Source organism: Electrophorus electricus, chromosome 8 (assembly GCF_041902795.1).
Source record: "Electrophorus electricus isolate QZ-2024a chromosome 8, ASM4190279v1, whole genome shotgun sequence".
In the NCBI taxonomy this organism is placed as follows: Eukaryota; Metazoa; Chordata; class Actinopteri; order Gymnotiformes; family Gymnotidae; genus Electrophorus; species Electrophorus electricus.
Genome location: NC_137504.1, coordinates 24,193,588 through 24,214,603, shown reverse-complemented (window position 1 = coordinate 24,214,603; position 21,016 = coordinate 24,193,588). Strand labels below are relative to the sequence as shown.

Sequence of the window (21,016 nt, the reverse complement as noted above, 5' to 3'; positions counted from 1 at the left end):
AAAGAATGAAAGCAGGAAAACTGAGCTGAGGTTTTCCACATTAGTTTATTGGAGAACAATGCAAAGGCTAAAGGTACAGGAGTACAAGTCTGCTCTGGAGCACTGTACACTCCTTCCCCTTAAAAGGGGTGGGGGGTGCTGTTCAGTTTAGGACCAATACGCATCAGTACTGAACCTGAGGAAACAGCTGGGGTGGGGGTGCTCACAAAAAAGATGGAGGAATGAGTGATCAAAGAAAACAATAACAAAATGTTTAAAACGAGAGGTCATAAAATGAGCAAATAAAAGGGATCCTCTAAAAGAAATCCACATCATCAGGGGCATCTAGATCACGGTACTCAATAATGTTGCGAGGGTCCCCACGCATCATCCTGAAACAAAGACGTAAACCAGCCAAGCATAAGTAACACACTTTTTTCTCCCTAGTGTTTAAAGTGAGCTGAAGCCCAGTTCTCTCCCACTGCAGAGGGGCAGACTTTACCGGCTGTTCCTGGGTTTGCCAGGGTAGCCACCCTGTCCACGGAAGTTGTCATAGTTACCCCTGCCGCCACCCCCGTACTGGTTGGGCGGGTAAGGAGGACCACCACCTATGAGAAACAAAACACTTACACTTTCAACACAACAATATTACTGGATCAACGCACTTAAGAAAAAAAGTTTGATACATGACAATCGTTCTACACACACACACACACACACACCTCCATAACCCATAACTGGAGGCCTGGGCTGTCCAAAGCCCATGAGACCCTGAGGAGCCTGGGGTGGGAATGGGGGACCACCAGGAGACAGGACTCCTAGACAGAGTGAGATAGTAACTCAGTAACCCATTAACCATGTTGCTCTCCTTTCACTGGATATCTCTCCAAGTGACATTTTTTTGTACAGATTGAGCCGTGTCATCTTGTTGCTAGCGTGCATGCCCATTAAGAAGAGTGACAGGTGCCTTACCCTGCCCAGGGCCTGGAGGGGGTGGCGGTTTCATCTCTGGGAGAGAGGGTCTTTTAGCATCCATCAGAAAGTTGTTGAAGAACTCCACCTCCTTCTTCACTTCCTCAATCTTATCTCCATGTTTGTTCAAAATGTGCTTCCTCACAAACTCTGGACCCTGGATCAAATTTTATAATTAATAAATGATATCTAAAAATCAGAGGAAGACACGAGTTCAAACTGTGAAGGCAATTCTGAACTATAAAATGCTGGTCATAATTCATCCAGCTTCTTTATGACAGATCAAAAATAAACGCCCCCAAGAAATTGTCAGATCTTTTGATGAACTTCCTTTTCTCTCAGAAAATATGCGCACGCGCACGCACCTTAAACTTTTTGCCACTGAGCGGACACAACCACTTGTCTTTGCCCAGCTCCTGCGTGTTGGCCGACACAAACTTCTCCACTTCTTGTTCTGGATCCTTCCGGCCCATTTTGACCGCCTCATCCTCGGACAGCGTTTCCTTCACGCTGAATAAGGGGCCTAACTTCTCCTCGAATGTCTTCTCCCAGTCAGACACTGAGTAGCACAGGCACAGACTGTCAGGGATGCCCAACTGATATAGAAATCTTATCTCTCATCCTTACAGACTGTGAGCAAGTGTGGATTGCGGTTACCAGGCTCCACTGTGTGTGTGTGTGTGTGTGTGTGTGTGTGTGTGTGTGTCCTCACCCTCTCGGTGTGTGATGCGGTTGGGAGGGATAGGCCCGCGCACATGGATGATTCCACAGCGGTTGGGCATCTCGTCCTCACTTGGGTACTCGCACGTGTTGTAATAGTCAATGGAGTGCACGATACGCAAGTAGAACAGAAGACGGTCCAACACCTGTAGTGTGCACATACATGCACGCACACAGCCCACCCAAGAGTAAACAGATTTCAGTTCGACTACTTCAGACTGCTGTAGCTCTGTACTGCCCTCTAATGAACTACAACTGCAAGATCTTGCCTTAACCAGCTTGTCATCCCTTTCCACGGTGATCTCAGTAGGATTTCCTTCTTTATTTCCCTCCTCTGAGTCAGCTCCGCCCACACTGCCCAGAAGCTCCTCCTCCTCCGCACTTACTTCTTCAATGAGGTAATCTGTGATGTTCTTCAGAATGGGGTTCTGAGTTGGGAGCTGAATGAACACAAATTCTTAAGGATGTCATTTAGATCAGGAACATAGAAAAAAATTGAACCAAATGACCATTGATATTGAATCAGGCATCGACTCATAATAATGAAACCACTCTGTGATAAAGCAGAGACACAGCACAGCCACACGCTGTCGTGTTTGTAGCATATGGAACGTGGTTACCTCTATGACCTGCAGCTCCGCGCGTGGCCGGTGACTCCATAGCTTCTCACGCTCATCCATAGCATGGATTAGCTTCGCCGCCAGCTTGATGTCATTCCGCAGGACCTGTTTGTGCTGGGTGATTCCATTAATGTTCCGCACCCGCCGTGCCAAATCCCGATTCACAACCGGAGCCAGCTCACAGTCCCGCAGCTGGGGAGAGAGGGAGGGGTAAAGATGAAGTGAGTATTCTATAACCTACAAAACAGAAACTTATCCAATAATTAATTTATAAAACTCTACATGACAAAACTTAAATGCTGTGGGAAGACTGAAGGGTTATTAAGGGAGCTCTCACGTACAAGTTTGCTTGCCTGCTATGAAATGAAGAGATAGACCAAATAGAAAATAAACTAAAAGTAACTGATTCAGTCCCACACTGCACTAATTGAAGTGTAGCAGAAAGAAGCACTTGCTGAAGGGTGTGGGGGTTAGAGACACAGCTGAAAACATACCAGCAAGCCTTTCATTCGCTGGTCACCAACCACTCTCAGATGTCCTCACTATACTGTTGTCCCTCCCCCAATTTCATCACTTACACATTTCAAAATCTGACTGTTTTGGGAGGCTAGTGTGTTCTATGTAGTACCATACAAACTACAAGTCATTTAAAAAATAATTTTTTTTTTAAAAAGTAGCTAGCTAAGATACTAACTTTAGCTATATTCAGAAGACAAATCCACCTGTCTACATTCAAAGATAAACTACTTTTGCTATGTAGCCTAACCACTGAAGCTATATGCAAGACTGAGGTCATCTGCTTATTAATCTACAAATAACAAAAGAAGCTGCATGACCCAAGACCTGAACGTGTAGTTAAATGAATGACTGCTGTTTTAAGTGATGCTACTGTCAAAATGCGGTTCCTAAAGCCCGTCATCAGGGAGTATCGTAGTCTACTACTGAGGCATTCCAGCGTCATACTCTGGCACCTGTCTGCTGATTAGCCTTCTTGAGATCCCCAATATACAATGCTACTGCTTTACTTCTTACAGTGTTAAACCACATTCTCACATTGCAAATTAACTGCAGAGTTCAGCTAGCAGCCCAAGACCCCCCCCCCCCCCCCAACACATTCTTGGGCTGGTCCACTCCTGACTGCGACTGCTGAGTTCACACCTGTGCGAGGAAACCGCCCAAGAGTTTAATTCAAACTAAATACTGTTGTGTGGAAGTGACACAAGCCTTCTTTATAAGAAGGTTCTAGAACATACCCGGATGTTCTGCAGATTCCAGCAGATCTCCTTGATGTTCACCCCTCGGTCAAAGGTTACCCAACAGCGTCTAAAGAACCTGGCAGGAAGAAAGATTAAAAGAAAGGACTGAAAACTGAAAAAACAAAGAAATCTGGCTCACCACAGACATGCAACATTATCCCGTAAAATACCTTTGTGCATGCATGTTCATGTGCGTTTGTGCGCGAATTACCTTCGCTCAGGTTGTGGTTCAGACAGACAAACACGCATGAATCCAGGATAACGGCGACACAGCTGTGGAGGACAATGTTACACCACCAAACAAGTATTTACAACCGTGGTCTTTTAAGAAGTGTGCATTGGCATGTGTATTTGTGTGCATGTGCAGACAGCTGTAAAAATAAAAGGAGCTGTGTGCACACATGCATGCCCTTACAGCAATGATTTCTGCTTTAGAGATAGAGGGTGCTATACTCCTCATAAACAGAGAGCAGGTCTTGTGGAGCGGCCGAGGTCTCGGAGGCTGGTCTTCCTTCGCTTTCTTCTCCTCCTTTTCCTTCTCCCTCTCTTTCTGTTTCTCCTCTTTTCGTGCCTTTGCGTCAGCTACATGGAAATAAAAAAAGGCATTTTCAGTATTAAAGTAGTCTGTAACGTTTATACCGAGTGTGCTTGGGACAACTCTTGGGAGCCATTGGTTCATTTAACCAAGTTAAATTCTCTTTTTTTGCATGGTATTCCAGGCAAACTAATGTGCTTGTAAAATACCATAATTAGAATGTATATCCAACATGTAATGCCATTAATTTTGAATTGGCTAGAAGCTCCCCCCCCCATTGTTTTTTACATGGAGAAGAGTATTGGGACACATCTTATTTCAGGCGTTTCATTCAGTCCCAAAGCGGAAATGTTTAGGAACCTCGGCGTCAGACCACAATGTTACAGAGCAGGGTCACACAGCTTAGGTGTAAAAGTCTCCAATGCTCTGCTGACTCAATAACTACCAAATTCCAAACCTCTTCTGGCATCAGCAGCACTAAAACTGCACCATGGCTTCATGGCCTGGGTTTCCATGGCCGAGCAGCTGCATGCAAGCCTTATAAATCACCAAGCACAAGGCCAAGAGCTGGACAGAGTAAACACGTCACTGGACTCTGGAAACATGGTCTGTATAGTGACAGATCACGCTTCTCTATCTGGCAGTCTGATGGAGGGGTCTGGGGTTGGAGAATGCCAGGAGAATGTTACCTGACTGACTGCACTGTGACAGCTGTAAAGTTTGGTGGAGGTTGGCCTCCCCTTAGATCCAGTGAAGGGAAATGTTAATGCTTCAGCATACCAAGACATTTTGAACAAAGGTATGCATGCAACATGTGGGAACATTTTGGAGAAGGTCCTTTTCTGTTCCAGCACGATTCAGCCCGAGTGCATAAAGCAAGGTCCATAAAGGCACAGTTGGGTTTAGGGGGAAGAAGTTGACTGGCCCATGCAGGGCCCTGAGCTCAACGACATTAGGGATGAACTAGAACAGAGACTATGAGGCAATGCTCAACACACACACACACACACACACACACACAGTAGAAAGAAAAGGAAATGGAAGACTAATTCCATATTAATGCCTATGGATTTAGAATAGAATTCCATAAAAGCTCCTGTTAGTGTCAACACTTTTGTCCTTAACAACCTAGCTGAACCTCTTGATCGCTGACCCATCGCACCAACCTTCACCCTCCTCCTCTTCTTCCTTGTCCTCGCCCTCTTCACGTTCCCGCTCCCTCTCTGCTGGTTTCTCTGAGCAGTGGGAGTCGGAGTCCGAGTCGGAGTCCGAGTCACTTTCTGACGCGCTGGCTTCATCTTCGCTGTCCCCACTGCGTTTCCTCTTCCTCTTCTTACTCAGCTACAGAGAGAGGGGAAAATAGAAGAGACACATTAGCTTTCTTGGTTGAAGTATTAATAAATTAATTATGAAGTTTGTGTGCAAATTCAGTACACTACAGCAATCTCACACCGCCATACCTTCTTGGGCTCGGCAATCTCCCCAGCTGGAGGCTCTTTGTCAGGCTTGTCACCTGCTTCACTGCCTGCTGCAGCAGCACCCGCTTCCTTCACCCCAGCATCTCCAGGCCCACTCTGCTCTCATACACACACCCACACAGGCACGCAAGTTGGACAAAGGGACAGGACATGGGTTATGACAAACTTATCTTTCAACCAACCATCATTGTAGACATGTTCATTCATATACAGGCCTCTACGCCCTAGTACCCTGCAGAACCCTGCTCCTCCCTCACACTGCTGTAGCAAGCAAAAAACAAATTTTCAAAGGGCAACCTCAAACAGGGCAAAAAAAGGCCGGGGAGAACAGGACACTCCCTCAGCCAGGCCTTGACGCTCAGGCCTCGATCACACACCTCTTTGTCTGCCTTCTCCGTGGAGGGCTTGCGGTCACTCTCCACGGGCCTGTTCTCGTCTCTTTTTGGTGGTTCGGACAATGGTTTCTCTCTCTCCTCGTCTTCTTCCACTGGCTGCTCCAGGATACGCAGGTCATTCTCCATCCCTCCTTCCATCTTTATCACCGCTGAACAAGAAAAACTAAGTCTTCATCTCAAAATTATATTATACTGTAAATTACCAATGCAATACTTCCACTGCTTAAGTATGTGCTCTTTTTCTTAATAAAAGTCACTCAAAGAAAAACAGCCAGATGTGGTTGTGATCCATCCAGATATAATGCCCGCATCCCCCAAACCGGACAAGTCAGTGAGACCTGTAATAGCATCAGCACCTCGTCAACCCTGACATCCATGTGACTGTACTTTTTATAAACGGGACTGACAGACTGCATTCATTCATTTTACTTCTTACTTACATTTTGGGGAGATGTATTTAGGGTCATACTGTATATTTGAAGTCAATAAGGGCCTTAAATATAGACTATGGTAAATAAAAGTGTACTAAGAGGATTTTGATGCTTTTTAGGGTTTAAAGTTTTCACTGCTCTGAGGCAGATGGAGGGTCACAGGCGGCAACATCCTGTCCCCTCACCTGCGTCGAGGATCTTAATGATCTGTGGAGCACGGTCAATGTCCATGGAGACGGAGTCGAACCAGCTGTTCTCCAGGAGGTACATGAAGACGCTCAACCGGTTCTGCAGGGCGGCATGAGCGTCTGCTTTCCGCTTCCCTGCCTCATCAGGGTGGTATTTAGAGCGAAACCTAGAGAGGCAGAAAGAGAGAAAGGGAAGGGGGGTAGGAAGAAAGAAGGCAGGGTAAAAGGAGGAGAGGAGGAGCAGAAAGGATGAAGGCACAAAGAGGAGACGGGGTAGGGGTAATGGGAAAAGCAGATCAGTGCTGAGAGAAACTATTCCTTTTCCCTACCTAGATGAACATTTCCATGATCAAATATTTTCCCTCATTCATTGTATAATGTCTTATTTCATAAGGCTACTGAGTATTCTGATTGTCCTGGCACAAGAACTCCAGAAAAAAAGAAAAATAATAACTTAAATATTTATTCAGTTCTCACATTATACTTACACCTGCCCCACTACCTGCTAGCAGACACCATCTACAGGTAAAAGTAAAAAAATAAATAAAGATCTGTATGTGTACATGCAATATTGTAGTTGGGTCTACTTTTAAATTTTCATCCTGGGTGCTAGCAATATTCCCAATTACAGCTTGCCTAAAGTTTGTCTTATGCATTCACCATAATCACTGTTTCTCTCACCACATTTTTAAAGATAAAAAAGAAAAAATATTTATAAATTATTCAAGAGACATGTGATGTTAGCAGTTGGCTAAAGCATTTTTGTATGAACTAAATTTACCTGCAGTACTCCCAGTATTACCACACATACAGACAGAGAGGTCTCCTCGGGTGTGTGTGCACGCGCATGTGCAAAACGCACCATTTCTGCACGCTTGGCATTTCAATTAGATCCGCATACCAAAAATGATTTAAGAGAAAAAGCAAAAACAAAAACAAAAAAAGGGGGAAGAAAAAGGCATCAGACACTAAAGAAAAGTATCGCCTCTTCCCCCGTGAGCGCGCTCAGATGGGTTTGGATTTGTGCTCGGTTCCACTGTCTAGCTAGGAGCCCTGGGAACTTGTATTCTAAAAGCACCTGCATTGTGCGCAGTGCAAGCCCTGACTAGCTACCAGTGCATCCTGGGAAGGGTCCGAGAGTTTCACTCGTCTTCCAAAACCTTGCCGTAAAAGGAGGGAAGAAGCATTTTGGTTTGTTAATTCAAAAAGAAAAAAGACAAAATAAACAAAATCAGCTAAAAGAAAAAAAAAATTAAAATCAATGACACCTTTTAAAACCTGTGGAGAAAAATGTTCACAGTGAAAAGAGGACAGAAGTTACAGACTAGAGCTTAAGGTGAGATTTAGCACAGAGGCGTTGGCATAATTTATGGACTAGCACCAGTAATGACAACAGGATCCAAACAGCCTGGTATATTCCACCCAAGTCTCAAACTTTGACTTCATTTGGCTCCACATTTAGTTTGACAACCTCATTTTCTACATTTCTTTCTCGTATATCCAGTCAGCATGTGCATCAGAAACAACAAAAATATAGGACAGAGAAAAATAGCAGCAGCAAGCTTTTGAACTTGCAGCTGCTTTCATAAATGGTGCAGTACTTGAGATGGCCAACTGGGTCTATGGACAGCAGCAAGGGGAAAGCATCTGAGTGCCAGGATGGCTTATACCAGGCTGGCTGGTACACAGATATCCTGAACGATGACATTAATACTCGACACCTTTCAATGACACTGCTTTCCATTTACAGATATGATGTTTGTAAGGGGCTGACAAAACAACTGAAAATTCAGTTCTTATAAACTAACATCTTTATCCCTAATAGCCGTTTGCCGCTTTAAAGAATTTCACAAAAGAATTAATGCTTCTAATGAAGCATAAGTAACAGAAATCATTATTATAACTATAAGGGAGAATGTGTGTATAATATCCACAAATAAGATGATCTGATATTTCCATTATCTAACACACACCAGGTTCATATTGCCTGTTGATTACACCATTACTAAGGTCACTTACTAAATCTCTCAATGATTGCTTTCAGTACATCAGTTGTGGCACAAGGACGTTTCCCCGACAGAACGTTGTAAGCACTACACTCGACACATAACTAATCCTAACACTAGGGGGTGAAGGAGAAAAATGTCAAAATGGCATCCGTACCACTCTTCGTCTTTGTGAGCTAGGAAGAAGTCCTGCATTTGCTGCCGCCTGAAGTCAATCTTGTACTCGTTATAGCGCTTGACTGACTCTGTCTCATCTACGGAGTCATCTAGGGAGAGCAGAAACTCTTTGAAGCTCTTCATCACAGGTGGCGGTGGACCCAGCTCCATGTCATGTATGTTGCCTAACCTGGAGGAAGATGGAGTATGCAGAGAGGTGTCAAGATGACATGAGTCAAAGGTCAAAGAGGTCATGACCCAGTAGCAGAGGCTTGCAGCAATGGAGAGATTCCCAACACCCATAAACCCACTTCACCAAAAGATCATTCACGCAGGACCCCTGGAATTGAAATTTCTGTTTAAAAACAGGACTGGACTGTAATCATGTCACTCCAAAATGGAACAATGGCCTGTGTAACAAAAGCCTTTAGAAGATATGCAGTATGCATCCTAATAAAGAACTTGATCTGTATATGATATTTGTTCCTGGTAAAGATAAGTGAAGCAGCTAATCTGCCCAAAACATGCTGTTATCTTGTTTCTCAAGACAGTTAAAACACTAGCAAAAAGCGCAAGCTACCCGCAGGACAGCACCCTCACCTGGCTTGAATGGGAATGCCATGGTGAGGCTGCATCAGGTGCATGTCAGGGTGGCCCCAGGGCTGTGGTGGGGCGTAGCTAGGTCCTCCTCCCCCGCCATATGCCAGGTCATAGCCACCATGGTAGGGGTCTCCACCATGGTCATCCCTACAGGAGGATATAGGAGAAGCGTAAGGAAAATTAGACACCATAAATCAATGAGCAAGGAAGACTGCTACCAATAGGTACATTTTTTAGTCCTGAAATTGCCCACACTCTAGTCCAAATGTCACTTCTTACACAGATTACTCAGTCCATGATGTGCTTTACAGTCAGCCATTGAGCTCAATCTCGCATGTTAAAAAGGGGGAAATCTGAAAAGTGCATGCGATTTCCTGGACTTTGAACGTAAGCGACCAGACTAATGTGTGTAACGTGTTAATGTAATCTGAACCATATTTAATAATACATTATGTAGAAATCCAGAAATGGTAACATTGAACATGCGAATCTTTGTCCATCATGCACATACCAGTCACGCCTCATGCGTTTGGGTTGGGGGCTCATATCGTGCCGAGGGGGGGAAAACCTCTCTCGTCTTCCTCGCTCATAGTCACGGTACTCGCCGCGGCTCCGCCTCTCCCGGCCTCTGTCCCATTCTCTTGCCGACGGCCGTCAGTTGACGAAAACCATAGCATACAACAAATAAAAACCACGCAGAAACCAGGGAAAAAGCCTTAACTTACACTAGCTCTTGTTATTAAACTTACCTACGTAATAAAATCCAGTGATCATAAGTTAGCTAACTGTGTTTAAACTAGCTATGGGCACTGGCTAATGGTGCAGATACATGTTATACTCTTAAGATGACGAAAACGCGCCCACTTAGCAATCACAAGCAGCCAACCCGTTATACAAATTACTCAGCATTAGCCTTATTTTCCATCTATTCTCTCTTGCTCACCTATCACTCCAATCATCCCTCCGACGATCTTCTCTTTCTCTGGAGCGGTCATAATCGCTTCTTTCTCGGCGAAACTTATCCCTGCGACGGCGGTCGTATTCGTCATCGCTGTCTGCCATTGTATTCAAGCGGTGACACTGCAAGAAACATGAATTTTATTGACACACAAAAACAGCATATTAGAAAATAAGAGCAAGTTAAATCCATTTATCGAGATCCCTATGCAGACATGCAGTACTCTGACAGATAAGTCACTATAAATTTAAAGCTACCAGAAACATTATCAACTGCATGCACTTTTGTGCGTGGACTTCACCTTCGGCCTATTCAGAATGCTAGCTAGTCAAATTAGCTAGCTTGCTAACGTTGTCAGGTGACGGCCAGCGAAAACGAGTTAGCCAAAATAGGTTAACTAGCCAGCCATGCATCATAATTTAGAGGAACGAAAACCTCACAAGAAACCCACCCCAGTTATCTAGCTAGGCAGCTAAATAAATTTAGCTAGACAGTATTAAGGTAGCTAGTTAAATGAAGTTGACTTTACCGTGTACCAAACATCAGTGATGCACGTTAACCTAGCTAGCCTATTATGCAAGCTAAGCTAACATCACACGCGTATGCAAAAGGTGAAACAATTTAAGCAAATACAAATAGCTTAATTTATTGCCACGTGAGATGCTACGCCACCAATCGTAACAGAAAGCCAAAATAAACAATAGTAACCCAAATATTAGAAGTGATACCGATAAATATGTTGTGATATCCCGCCACTCACGGTCTCGGACCCTAACAGGTCTCCCGGACGTCCGCTGTTCCGTGTTACTGAAAAACAGACGCAACTTATCGCGAACGCGCCATCGCGTGTCCGAACGAACGAATTGTCGTGAACTGCTGATTCATTCACAGAAACACACGCAATTAATCTATTAATTTGCACTGGAAGTGATGTCACAAAGTAGTTGTGTTTTCAGCCATAATTATCATGTTATATAACAAAACAATTTAAAATATGTAGTGCTGCATTCCCCGTGTTTCATATACACCCCCTGCCGTGCAAGATATCCAGGAAGTGAGAAACTGCGGCTCGCTAGACTGCCATTTTGGATCTACTTCATGATTTAAAGACACAGACTGTCCCATATTGAGCCATAATGGAATGCAGTTCCCAAACACTTTGACATGTAAAATCCTGAAGCTCGTCAAGTCAGCTGACCTATGTCGTGACTATTCCATCGTTTGATCGTTGAAGCAGACCAAGGATTGTCTTTCATTTGATGATATAAAGGTAAGGCCAGCTTCGGTTGCACCAGTTACCGTTTTACTTAAGTGACATGGATAACCGATAGCATTAATAGTAACTGTTGTGTACACAACACGCACTATTACTATCGTTTGTCAGCCGTCAAGCCATCTGTCACCTGACTTGCAAAAAGTCTAGATAGCGTTACACCTAGAGAGCTTGCTAGCCGGCAAACGTTTACTACCCAGCAATCCGTAAGTAAAGCATGATGTGTAAGGCATGACATTTAATTTGAATCTGTGACGTTATGAGTTGTTTATATTGGCGTTCTGTATGGCAAAACCTAAATATGTAGATGGTTATATCTATCTGTCTGTCTATCTATCTATCTATCTATCTATCTATCTATCTATCTATCTATCTATCTCTCTCTCTCTCTCTCTCTCTCTCTCTCTCTCTCTATATATATATATATATATATATATATATATATATATATATATATATATATATATATATATATATATATATATGGATGGGTAGACTTAATGCTAGTAATAAAACCAACAAAAATTATGCATTGCAAATAAGATGTCTACTTGAATATGTGGTTCATAAAATCTGTATGCTTATATTTTTTCATTCATTCATTTTGTGTGTGTAACCCAAAATATCTGACTTAATTGCTAGCTGGAAATGCTGGAGTCTGTTGAACTACCTCCAACATTTTATAGACAGATCATGTTTCAGTAACACGTTTGCTTTCTTCATTCATTCTTTCCTATTCCGCTTAGTACAAAGTATCTCATAAACAATGTTTTGGGATTGTCTTTAAAAGCTCAGTGCACATCAGTAGGTTTCTCTGTCTGTCTGTCTGTCTGTCTGTCTGTCTGTCTGTCTGTCTGTGTGTGTGTGTGTGTGTGTGTGTGTGTGTGTGTGTGTGTGTGTCTGTCTGTGTCTGTCTCTCTCTCTCTCTCTCTCTCTCTGTTAGGCACACACTAGCTCAGGATGGACTTTTCCAAGCTGACTAAGATTCGTGATGAGGACCGTGAGGGACAGTTCGGCTATGTGCATGGGGTCTCTGGGCCTGGTATGTGACCATGGTGTATGTCATTATTTAAAACATTTTAGGTATTTGTATTTGGAAGATTTTGCAGTGTGTCACATGACCCAGGTTTAATTTGTAGGTATTTTGAATTGGTGTTCTAATGAGGAAACAAGTGAAAATCATGACTGCTTATTTGACTTGTATGTGCGTGTATGTGCGTGTGTATGTGCGTGTGTATGTGCGTGTGTGTGCGCATGCGCTTGTTTGTGTGTGCCCTTCAGTGGTGACTGCCTCCAGCATGGCAGGTGCTGCTATGTATGAGTTGGTGCGTGTGGGTCACAGTGAGCTGGTGGGTGAGATCATTCGGCTGGAGGGAGACATGGCAACCATCCAGGTGTACGAGGAGACCTGTATCCTTCAGTACCAAACAGTATCACCCTAATCTCTTAGCCATACTCACTGAAATGCTCCCTGGCATAATTCCAGTTCATACACTAAAGCAATCTTTCACTTCCTTTAGCGACTTCCCCTTAGGGAAACCCAGCTTGCAGGGGCACAGACCATTGCTTAATGGTCCACTGAGTCTGTCCCCTAGTTTTTCTTGCTTGCTTGCATGCTAAGGTTCCACACCTCCAGCTTCCCAGGGGTGTCTGAGTTGCTGAAAGGCTCCTGTCTCACAGACATTCATTCCATTCTGACACACACTTTTAAATGTCTGTGTCAGCTTTGGAATGTTAAATAAAAATAGGGTAGTAAGTCAGATTACATTTGTTCATTGTGTGAATGTGTGTGTTTGGCAAGTGTGTGTCTCACACCATAGCATGTTTTCCTGAGCATGGTACAGCCGGAGTATCTGTGGGAGACCCTGTTTTGCGGACAGGGAAACCCCTCTCTGTGGAGCTGGGCCCCGGAATTATGGGCTCTATCTTTGATGGAATCCAGCGGCCCCTCAAAGATATCAATGACCTGACCAAGAGCATATACATTCCCCTAGGAGTCAACATTGGAGCCCTAAACAGAGACCTCAAATGGGAGTTTTCTCCCTCGCAGAACTTGAAGGTAGACACTCGCAAGTGTGTGTGTGTGTGTGTGTGTGTGTGCACGCACATTTGTTTATGTGTGCACATGTGTGCAAGAGTTGTGGAGTTGAGAAAGATTGGTTCAATATAAAGGAGACTGTGTGTGTGTGTGTGTGTGTGTGTGTGTGTGTGTGTGTGTGTGTGTGTGTGTGTGTGTGTGTGTGTGTGTGTGTGTGTGTGTTTCTCTGTCCTCAGGCTGGCAGTCACATTACAGGGGGCGATATCTATGGTACTGTGTTTGAGAATTCCCTCATCAAGCACAAGGTCATGCTGCCCCCCCGCAGCAGGGGCACAGTGACATACCTTGCTCCGGCAGGCAATTATGACGTGTCTGTGAGTGATAACCACACACGTACATGTGCTTCCTCACTCACACACTTGCTCACATGCACATGAGACTGAAATTGTCAAATATAGTAACCAGGTACTTCCATGTAAAAGTCTCATAATTCAAAGGCGTTGGGAATACATTTTTAAAAATTGCTAGCAAAGGATTTTGATTAATAGTATGTGTTTGTGCACACGTGTTCATTTATACATTTGTGTGTGTGTGTGTGTGTGTGTGTGTGTGTGTGTGTGTACATGTGTGTCAGGACGTAGTGTTGGAGCTGGAGTTTGAGGGGTTGAAGGAGAAGTTTAGCATGATGCAGGTGTGGCCTGTGCGTCAGGTCCGCCCTGTTACTGAGAAACTGCCCGCCAATCATCCCTTACTGACAGGCCAGAGAGTACTGGATGCACTCTTCCCGTGAGTGTAACACACACATACAAACACACTTTATTCTTTGTTTAAGGATTTCTCTTGGACCTTCTTTTTCATCTGGAACAATAAAACATACTATTAGTTGATTAATTAGTTCTGGATACGTTAAACTGACAGTAAATTATTAGTAGGCTATACATACCATTTATACAATAGGTGAACCTAATACATTGGCAACTTGGTGTATAACCCAGTTAGTAAACCACACAGACCTCTAATGGCAGATTTTTGTTGATATACCTGACTTCATACCTGTGCATGTCCAGGTGTGTCCAGGGTGGAACCACTGCTATCCCAGGGGCCTTTGGGTGTGGAAAGACGGTCATCTCGCAGTCACTCTCTAAATACTCCAACAGCGATGTTATCATCTATGTGGGCTGTGGGGAACGTGGGAATGAGATGTCAGAAGTACTGCGAGATTTCCCAGAGGTTGGTGGGGCAGAATGCGTGCGCGTGAGTGTGTGTGTGTGCGCATGCAAGGGATTTATCCACTGTCGGATGGTTAATGGCTGGTTTGTGTGAGCCCCTGTAGGCTGCAGCTCTGTGGAATAAAGTGTTTTCCCTGCACTTGCCCCTGCTTTAGGTAGATTTCATTCAGCTTATGAGGTGTTTGGCCACTGTTAGTCAAATATTTGCAGAATGTGATCTTATATTAAATCTGCTTTAAAATTCTGTTGATTATTCACCCAAAATCATCAGTTTCCAGAAAACTTATGAAGTTACAAAATGGACTTTATTCTGCTTCTTTCTTGAAATAAGTGGACTCACTTGTCAAACATGGTTCTGATTTCAATTGTACATGAAGGTCCTTTGGCACTATTTTCACCTAAACTTGTAAGCCTAATGTGTTGGGGCTAGTTTTGATTGAAAGCATATTTCTCCAACAGCTGACCATGGAGGTGGATGGGAAGGTGGAGAGCATTATGAAGAGGACGGCACTGGTGGCCAACACCTCCAACATGCCTGTGGCAGCCCGAGAGGCCTCCATCTACACGGGTACGGAGCAGTACTTAGCCTCATGGAAGCAACTGTGCATTCACCACCAATTAAAATATTTAGTGAACAAAGTCTGGTGAAGCTTGGTTGATATGGGGGTGGGGCTCTAAGGAGAGCACTCAGCTAGGGGGTTTTTATGATTAAGAATTAAAGAGGAACTCTGTCTTAAATCTGCCACCGTTCTTGGAAGTTCTGAGTGGACAGCCTAAGAATAAGCAGCCCTGTGTTTTAGGAGGTTTTTTTTTAGCTATGCTTGCTTGATCTGTTTTATTTTAAACTCATCTGAATCTATAATATTTTGGGAATTATGTTTGTGTGTGTTTGTGTGGTGGTGTGCGGACACGTGTTCAGGTATCACTCTGTCTGAGTACTTCAGAGACATGGGCTACAATGTGAGCATGATGGCTGATTCCAGCTCTCGATGGGCTGAGGCTCTCAGGGAGATCTCCGGACGATTGGCTGAAATGCCTGCTGGTAAACATAGCTCTACTAATGAGATTTAAAACGTACCCATTAAATCCCATTCTCAAACTGGCTTTCCCTCATTTTATTGGCTAGTTACAGTTTTCTGTTTATTATCTAACAGACAGCGGATATCCTGCTTATCTGGGCGCCCGTTTGGCATCGTTCTATGAGAGGGCAGGCCGCGTCAAATGCCTTGGCAACCCAGAGAGAGAAGGCAGTGTCAGCATTGTGGGGGCGTAAGTGCACTTCAACCACACCAGGGGGAGCTCTTGTTGCAAATGTGCTGTGTCAAGTATGAAAAGCTCATTTAACAAGAGACAAATTTATAAAAGCACATAAAGCAAAAATCACAAGTGTAATAAATCAGAAATGTATAATACTTATTATGCTTAAAGACCTTGCTAGATGCGTAGAGTATTACCAACCAAAAAGTTTCCCTGGTTATGCAACAGGGTCTCATGTTTTGTCATCTAATAGTTTCCTGTGTGTAGCAACAGTGTAACTTGACTGTAGGTTTGTCGGTTTGGCAGTGTGTCTCCCCCTGGTGGTGACTTCTCAGACCCTGTTACATCAGCTACACTGGGGATTGTGCAGGTAGCTGCTTTGCTCTGACCATCTCTCGCTCTCTACCCTGTCATAGTTTGAGATAATGTTTGTTGAGGTTACAGTGTTTTCCCAACCAGAATCCCAGAATCAAGCTGGGAGCAGGGACATTTCTAAAATGTTTTTTTGGGGGGGGGGGTCGCTGAGGATTGAGTTGGGAATACTGACCTAATGATTATTTCCCCCCCACTCTCTCACACACGCACACACACTCCCTCAGGTGTTTTGGGGCTTGGATAAGAAGCTAGCCCAGAGGAAGCACTTCCCATCAGTGAACTGGCTGATCAGCTACAGTAAGTACACACGGGCACTAGATGAGTACTACGACAAGCACTTCCCCGAGTTTGTGCCGCTGCGTACAAAAGCCAAGGAGATCTTGCAGGAGGAGGAGGACCTGGCTGAGATTGTCCAGCTTGTCGGCAAGGTAAGGGCCGGTGTGTGTTGCTGTTTTAATGTAAACCCCTAGACAAGGTTATCATTTCTCATTTATTAATTAAATAAATAATGAATTAATTTATAATAAAGATTTTCTTTATTAGAATAATGTGCTTAATTGTTTTTGTGTGTTAGAGTAATGTGATTTTAACATTTGTTCCTCTGGTAAAACAAGGTATTTGTCATCTGGTAAAGCTGTTCTTGTGCAGAATGCATAAATATGAGTGAAGCCTACAGTGTTCATACAGTTCCTGCCTGTGTTTGTCCTGCCTTCCCTGCCAGGCCTCTCTGGCAGAAACAGATAAGATCACTCTGGAAGTGGCCAAGCTCATCAAAGATGACTTTCTACAACAAAACGGATACACTCCTTATGACCGGTAGCATCTTAGAAAGACCCACACGCACTCTTACACACCCATGGAGTCAGTTTTTGTATGTCATTGGAAGCACACATTAATGTAGGCTTTCTGAAGATGTTCTGGAAATCTGCAATGTGCATATCTCCAATGTTCTCTCTCTCTCTCTCTCTCTCTCTCTCTCTCTCTCTCTCTCTCTCGCTCTCGCTCTCGCTCTCGCTCTCGCTCTCGCTGCCCATCTCCCCCAACTAGATTTTGTCCATTCTACAAGACTGTAGGCATTCTCTCTAATATGATATCATTCTATGACCTGGCACGTCATGCAGTGGAGACAACAGCTCAGAGTGACAATAAGATCACCTGGGCGATCATCCGGGAAAACTTGGGGGACATACTGTACCGAATCTCCTCTATGAAGTTCAAGGTACCACCCACTCGTACAGAGCAGGACCTTCCACTTTTAGACAGGTCATCTTGAGCATTGTACAAGAAACTCAAGAATAGAAAAACCCATTCACCATGCACACTTATATGGGAAACCAAGGAGCAGTTGTTGATCTCTTTTCCTATCAAGTGGACTCCATTATGTGCATGTTGTTTAAAATCCATTCTTTGCTAAATTCATCAAAGTTATTGATCATATGCTGCAGATACAGTAGATAGAAATGAGATTGAAAAATGCTAGAGTACTCTTTCACAATTGTTTGGTGTGTGTGTGTGTGTGTGTGTGTGTGTGTGTATGTATTTTAGGACCCAGTGAAAGAGGGTGAAACAAAGATCAAAGCCGACTATGCTCAGCTGCTAGAGGACATGCAGAATGCTTTCCGTGCCCTAGAGGACTAAGCTGTGACATTTGACTGAAAACCTCTCACCCTCCTATAGTGTGCAGTGGACATGCCAGTGCTCCCTTGTATGTGCATGCTCGTGTGTGTGCGCGCGCGTGTGTGTGTGTGTGTGTGTGTGTGTGTGTGTGTGTAAGTCCGTATGTGTGAGACACTGTTATGCTGCCTGTAGTTTACTGATTTTACATTGCTATAAGACAGCTGTAGAATGAGCTATAGAATGGCACTCATTCAGCATATGTAGGATCGATGAGGGGCAGCATTTTCAGCTGTGTTCAGGCATGCTGTGTGCTCTATGTATAGGCCGATGACACAAACTGTGGTTTGTGTTGCTCTTAGCCCTTAGGATTGTACTGTATTTTTCCCCACACAAACCACGGCCACTTTAATCTCCAAAATACTGAGTACGGCTCAACACTGCTCGTGCGGGGACAAACAGAAAAATCTTTTTTTTTTTAAAGCAAAGAAAGAAGTGTGGCAGTCATAAAGGGACCACCAAGTTGACCCCTATTTATTTACAACCTATAGCCTCAATCTGTGACTTCTGCTCATTTTGTGTGTTTCTCTGAATGTGTTTGTCATATTTGTGCGTGTCATTATTTGAGATGGTTTATGTTTCATTATGTTTGTTAGATTGTGGTCACTTCCATGATGTTAGTTGTCCTCTATGTGCTGTATAGAGTTCCAAAGAATTAAATGAATGAAAACAAAGTTTGGTGAGTCTGGTTTGTCAGCATTAATGAGAGAGACTGTCTTATATATATTCAATAACCTAGTAACAGTACACTTAAATTAGAATTTTGAAGTTTCTAGATTTTCAGTGTACTTCTATAATAAACCTGGTGTAGACTTAAATCTGAATAAGTGAACTTTAACATTAGCTAAGTTACAATTATGGTAGCTAATATGCTTTTAATGAGTTGCTAATAGAGTGAGCCACTGTTTCCCGCAGATGCTAACTGAAACATTCCTTACACTTAGGCTTTGAAGCAGAGGCCTGAGTTTGAGAATACAGCCTATTATTTTCACTGTTCCTAGGACTGTGTTCTTCTCCACTGAAATGGATGTCATTCTTTGGATTTGTTGGAGACTCATTTAGGGATCACAGCTCGAACCTTATGAGGGGAAATGTTAGGTCAATTCTAAGGATCTGTGACTGACACAGGCTCTGAAAAATTATAACTTTTTTTCTTTGTCATTGGAGCCCTATGTAATATCTTTTCATGGGATCCAAAATTACTGGTGGTGCTCCTGTCACCACTGGGACAACCTTGGTGTTAACTTTCTGCATTCTTGCTGTTTGCTCTTTAGAACAATCTAAATAATCTAATATAAATATAAAATTATTCATATAAATCTCTCCACAATTTATACATATTATACATACACACACACACACACACACACACACACAGGTTTCCAGAGAAACAGGACATTTCAGACAGAGGTCCTTCATCAACTGTGCAAGCAAAGTGCACACTTTGTTTGCACAGCTGATAAAGATACTCTTTCTGAAACATCCTGTGCTTCACTGCAGTTTTGGCTATCTCTATTTATATATGGTGCTGGAAAAAACTGCAAAATCAGTTTCTCTGGTTTTACTATGTATAGTTAAGTATTTGAGTACTTTTATTCTATAAACTAATTCCAAATAAAAATTTTGAAATTTAGAGTATTTATTTGCAGAGAATGTTGACATAGCAAATAATCACAAAAACTCCTCCAATAATGCAAATGCAAACATGTTTATATTCCTTTTTAAACAACGTAATACTGTTTTAACCTAGGAAGAGTTCAGAAATCAGTGTTTCGCAGAATAACCCCAATTTTCATTCACAGTTTTCATGCATTTTGGCATGCTCTCCACCAGTCTTTCACATTGTTAGTTAAGATTTGGTACAGGATATCACTCAAGTAGAATTCCAGACACTGGAATTAAATGTCTACCATACATGTAAAGATGCTGATTTGGAGTGATGTATTCATATATATATGAGTATATATCTTCCAGCACTTCTCACAGACCTTGATATTTCCAAGCTTTTTGTGTCCCTTTTTCAGGATGTTATCAGTTGGGATCACTATGGCCCTCCTCTGCTGTTTAACCACCACTACTATGTCTGGTTGGTTAGCCATTACCAATTTGTCTGTCTGTATCTGGAAGTCCCACAGGATCTTAGCATGGTCATTCCCTATCACTTTTAGGGGTTTATCCCACTTTGACCATGGAACTTTCAGTCCGTCCTCGGCACAGATGTTTCCGTATACTATGCCAGGTACTTGGTTATGCCGTTCCATGTACGCTCTACCTGCTAGCATCTTGCATCGGGTGTTATGTGCTGTAATGTCTCAGGGGCATATTTGCACAGCCTGCATGATGTGGTAGATCCCTACCTTGTATTCAGAGCTTGTTCCTGTGCTGCCATAATTCATACCTCTGTGCTGTCTTTCAGTCCAGCCTTTTCCAGCCATTAGTAGGATTTCTCCATATCAGCCACTTCCACTTTTTGCTGGTAGTACATACCATGCAGGGGTTTATGATGGTTTGTACTCCTCCTCATTCCCATCCTTCTTGGGGTTCTGTAAACACTAATCACTTCATCACTTGGGGCCATCATCCTGGTGTACTCCTGGACCTTGGGTGTTTCGTCATCAACTCTGACACTCACTAGTCCTCTTCCCTCTTCTTTCCACTTAGCATACAGTCTCAGAGGGCTGGATTTGGGATGAAACCCTCCGTGCATTGTGAGGAGTTTTCTTGTCTTGATGTCAGTGGCTTCAATCTCCTCCTTTGGCCAATGTATTATGCCAGCAGGGTATATGATGACTGGTAGAGCATTTGTTTTGATAGCCCAGATCTTGTTCTTCCCATTCAGCTGACTTCTCAGGACTTGTTTCATTCTTTGTAGGTAT

At 43.3% G+C, this 21,016-nt stretch overlaps 2 protein-coding genes across 4 annotated transcripts; one reads left to right on the top strand and one right to left on the bottom strand.

Annotated features, from left to right (window-relative positions):
- Positions 1–26: 26 nt before the first annotated feature.
- On the bottom strand, positions 27–11,223 carry srrt (serrate RNA effector molecule homolog (Arabidopsis)). Of its 2 annotated transcripts, none has more exons than XM_081718974.1 (20): positions 11,055–11,223; positions 10,281–10,416; positions 9,848–9,992; positions 9,337–9,483; positions 8,738–8,926; positions 6,572–6,741; positions 5,938–6,104; positions 5,543–5,656; positions 5,249–5,423; positions 3,963–4,129; positions 3,759–3,820; positions 3,545–3,623; positions 2,292–2,483; positions 1,941–2,111; positions 1,664–1,817; positions 1,317–1,510; positions 952–1,108; positions 702–797; positions 482–587; positions 27–371 (listed from the first exon to the last, which is right to left on the bottom strand). In XM_081718974.1, the coding sequence occupies exons 2-20, from the start codon at positions 10,396–10,398 to the stop codon at positions 296–298; spliced, it is 2,679 nt and encodes an 892-aa protein (XP_081575100.1). In that variant the 5' UTR covers positions 10,399–10,416; positions 11,055–11,223; the 3' UTR covers positions 27–295. The 2 variants fall into 2 exon arrangements, with proteins under 2 accessions (XP_081575100.1, XP_081575099.1); XM_081718973.1 differs by having other exon boundaries at positions 11,023–11,181.
- A 198-nt stretch (positions 11,224–11,421) lies between these two features.
- On the top strand, positions 11,422–18,814 carry LOC113570270 (V-type proton ATPase catalytic subunit A-like). Of its 2 annotated transcripts, XM_026998589.3 has the most exons (16): positions 11,422–11,564; positions 11,679–11,773; positions 12,511–12,609; positions 12,849–12,977; positions 13,412–13,626; positions 13,842–13,979; positions 14,240–14,391; positions 14,673–14,835; positions 15,294–15,402; positions 15,754–15,876; positions 15,989–16,103; positions 16,398–16,461; positions 16,691–16,894; positions 17,188–17,282; positions 17,514–17,685; positions 18,012–18,814. In XM_026998589.3, exons 3-16 carry the CDS (start codon positions 12,528–12,530, stop codon positions 18,102–18,104), a joined length of 1,854 nt encoding a protein of 617 aa, XP_026854390.1. In that variant the 5' UTR covers positions 11,422–11,564; positions 11,679–11,773; positions 12,511–12,527; the 3' UTR covers positions 18,105–18,814. The 2 variants fall into 2 exon arrangements, with proteins under 2 accessions (XP_026854390.1, XP_026854389.1); XM_026998588.3 differs by lacking the exon at positions 11,679–11,773 and having other exon boundaries at positions 11,429–11,564.
- The last annotated feature ends 2,202 nt before the right edge of the window (positions 18,815–21,016 follow it).